At 34.4% G+C, this 3423-nt stretch overlaps 1 protein-coding gene across 1 annotated transcript; it reads right to left on the minus strand.

Annotated features, from left to right (window-relative positions):
• Positions 1 to 2012: 2012 nt before the first annotated feature.
• On the minus strand, positions 2013 to 2948 carry LOC105861332 (olfactory receptor 5J2-like). Its single transcript, XM_012746725.2, has one exon. It carries the CDS (start codon positions 2946 to 2948, stop codon positions 2013 to 2015), a length of 936 nt encoding a protein of 311 aa, XP_012602179.1.
• Positions 2949 to 3423: the final 475 nt, after the last annotated feature.

Below are 3423 nucleotides of genomic sequence, written 5' to 3' on the forward strand. Positions count from 1 at the left end.
TTTGATACTACATCATGTTTTGGCCAACTTACTTTTCTGGGTCCACTTCCCTGATGACTGTTCTTGGGAATAATTCCTAATAAACCACTTTTACAGAAATCATTGACTCCTTCTTGTGGAAACCAACTTAAGACAGTATTATAATTTCTCTATGCTATATTTTTGTATAATTTTTCAAAAAATGTCTTTTAGGGATTAATGTATTCTGAAACATTAAAGTTGTTTGACAGTCATCAAACTTTCTCAGCCTGCTGAGTCTTACCTGAGTACCTCCAGCACCTTTGCCTCTCACAAAACAGGCTCAGAAGTTTGAAATAAAAGTTTTAAAAATAAAAGCCTGAAGAATCCTTTAGGATATATAGTCGGGCCTGGTTTATTTCTAATACCAAAATCCTGGGTCCTCTTTCTCCTGGCAGAAGGAAGACAAATGAATAGATACGGGTATGGTGAGGCATACATCTTACTCCTGACAGAATCACTAGCTGAATGACTTTAGGAGATCCACTATTTCCTTCTTTAGGTCTGAGTGTTTTCATTGGTAAAACAGTGAGGTGTGCTAGATATATGGTTTTAATATTTTCTTTTGTAGTATTCTTTTGTACACAAACGAATTCTTAACAACAACAACAGCAGCAAGTAAAGCTACTCTGGTAGGATGAAATGGTAGCACAGAGCTTTGCTCAGATGTTCTTTTTTAACATTTTTCCAGACATCCTCCTTCCAAGTTACTCAACAAAATCTTGAGTTATCTCCACAAAATCAGAATACTAGTCAAAGTGCTGTTTAAAAACCGTGTAACTAAATGTAATTGACAGTCCCATGCACCACAATTTTCTGATTTCTCTTTTATCACAGGCATCTCAGGAACCCTACTTTGACAGCACAAGTCTCTCTCACAAACACCACACCTGGCCCAAGCCTGAAGCTCCTCCATTCTTTAAAACAATCACGTTGACTTGCACATCCAATCTTAAACAATTTTATTAACCTCACACAGCTCTATTTATTAGCACATAAAGCTCAAAAATAGAGAAAATATATTTAATTCAAATTAAGGTACTGTTAATGGAAATATACTCCTTTAAACTTTTTTTTTTTTTTTTTGGTTAATAGATTGACATTATAGATTGACATTGTAGAATGTTAGAAAGCATAGAATGAATAAAAACCAGAAGTGAATCAAGGGGGAGGTATTAATTTATACACCCTGATTTTAAGTACATTAAGTGGAATTTCTGTAAAGGATACATTTTCAAAATTTTCAATAGCTTCTTGGTGAATTTTTGTTTTAAATCTTTCATGAATAGAAAGAGGATGCTTAAAAGGAGAGATGGAATGGGTATTGAATTTTAAATCCTCCAAAATTACTCTTTGTGTCATTCTATGCATGCAATGAAAATTTAAGAATCTGAAGTTGAAATTTCATGAGCCTTCTGTTATCATTTCAGAAGTAATTATAGGTGCAGCCACCTTCCCTCTCCAGAGTTTAAGGCATAGAGAAGGAGATAAACTGACTAAAATTTATGTTTTGGGAAGAGCAACAACAGGAAAAAAGCTCTTCATTTTATTTGTTTTTTTGAGGGGGCTGCCTACCACTGTTTAGAATATTTAAAATATAAATCAATGAAAGTAGGTTTAAGTTATATAATCATATCAATTTTCTTAGAAATCCAAGGACTAATTCTTATTTTTTCCTAGAAAATACTCTATTTTTATATCTTTAAATGCAAGAATTATTATACTTTTATTTCTATAATAAGAGAAAGAGATAAACATAGTACTCTATTATATATTAATATTTTAAAAACCTAGAACATCAGCATAGCTAAGTGATAGTCTCTTGTTTTGTGATACAGATAGATGAATTAAACTGTTTTCCCTTTCTGGCTACCTCTTCATATGAAACAAAAGTGTATAGAATGAGAGTATCTGTACAATCCTTAGAATTTTTAACATTCATAGAATTCTCAGAGTGACTTATAGAATGTGGTAGGATTAACAGTGACTTGAAATTAACACAGAAAACTTTTCATTTCCATGGCCCTTTTCATGGCATCCTTGACATCCTTATTTCTCAGACTGTAAATCAATGGGTTTAACATGGGAATCACTAGTGTATAGAACACGGAAACCACCTTCTCCTGTTCCACAGAGTACTGGGAACTTGGCTGAATATAACTAAAGCTTAAGGTACCATAGAAAATGGTCACAGCAGTCAGGTGAGAGGCACAGGTGGAGAAGGCTTTCTGTCTACCTGCTGCCGAGCCAATCCTTAGGATAGCAAAAACAATGAAGACGTAGGAAATGATCACAATCAAGAAGGTGGCCATGGCAATGACTCCAGAGAAGGTTAGAAGCAACAGCTCATTCATGGAGGTGTCAGAACAGGACAACTTTAGCAGTGAGGGAATATCACAGAAGAAGTGTCTGACAATATTCACCCCACAGAAGGACAGTCTCCCCAAGCTTATGGTGTGTATTAATGAGTTAATTATTCCACAAGTCCATGACCCAGTGACAAGCCCTACACACTTTCTCTTAGACATAGCTACAGTGTAAAGCAAGGGATTCACAATGGCCACATAACGGTCATATGCCATCACAGACAGCAAGAAGCCTTCTGTGGTGACGAACACTCCGAAACACAAATGCTGTACCATGCAACCAGAGAAAGAAATAGTTCCCACCACAGCCAGGAGGTTCACCAGCATTTTGGGTGCAATTGCAGATGAATAGCAGGCATCTACAAGTGAAAGACAGCCCAGGAAAAAGTACATGGGGGTGTGGAGTTTTGGGGTGATATGGATTAAACAGATCATGCCCAGATTCCCCACCAAGGTAATGGCATAAATCACCAGGAATAATACAAAAAACACAACTTTCAGTTCAGCACGATCTGTCAATCCCAAAAGAATAAACTCTGTAACAACTGTAAGATTTTCAGCCATTTGTTTGTTTCTTTTAAAAAAATCTGTTGAGAAAAAAAAGATAAAGAATTATAATTTATAAGGAAAATCATACACATATATGTAAAATGTTTAAAAATATAAATGTTATATATATATATACACATTATGATAAAATATAGACAACTACTGATGTTGCTCTTGGGGCAAATAATATCCTTTCTTGAATTCTAAGTGTTTTTAACAATAAATTTAGCAAGTAAACTAGATGATCTCTGATATTTTTTCCAATGATGTTGTTTCATATGATTATATTTCATAGAAACTAACACGTGAAAGACATTTTCTCTAACAGTTGCAGCATATCTCTAAAATGTCTACCTCAATAACAAAGTGAAATTAGCACCGAGAAAACAATTACAATATAAACTAATAGCATGAAAAATACATATTGCTGGATAATTAAATTACCATTCAGTGATTCAGTGAAACTGTCTCTGGTGTTTTTTTGTTTGTT

Source organism: Microcebus murinus, chromosome 4 (assembly GCF_040939455.1).
Source record: "Microcebus murinus isolate Inina chromosome 4, M.murinus_Inina_mat1.0, whole genome shotgun sequence".
Taxonomy (NCBI): domain Eukaryota; kingdom Metazoa; phylum Chordata; class Mammalia; order Primates; family Cheirogaleidae; genus Microcebus; species Microcebus murinus.

What these genes read in the sequence shown, in the direction of transcription:
- LOC105861332 (XM_012746725.2), bottom strand. Translation starts at nt 2,948, where the DNA reads ATGGCTGAAAATCTTACAGTTGTTACAGAGTTTATTCTTTTGGGATTG.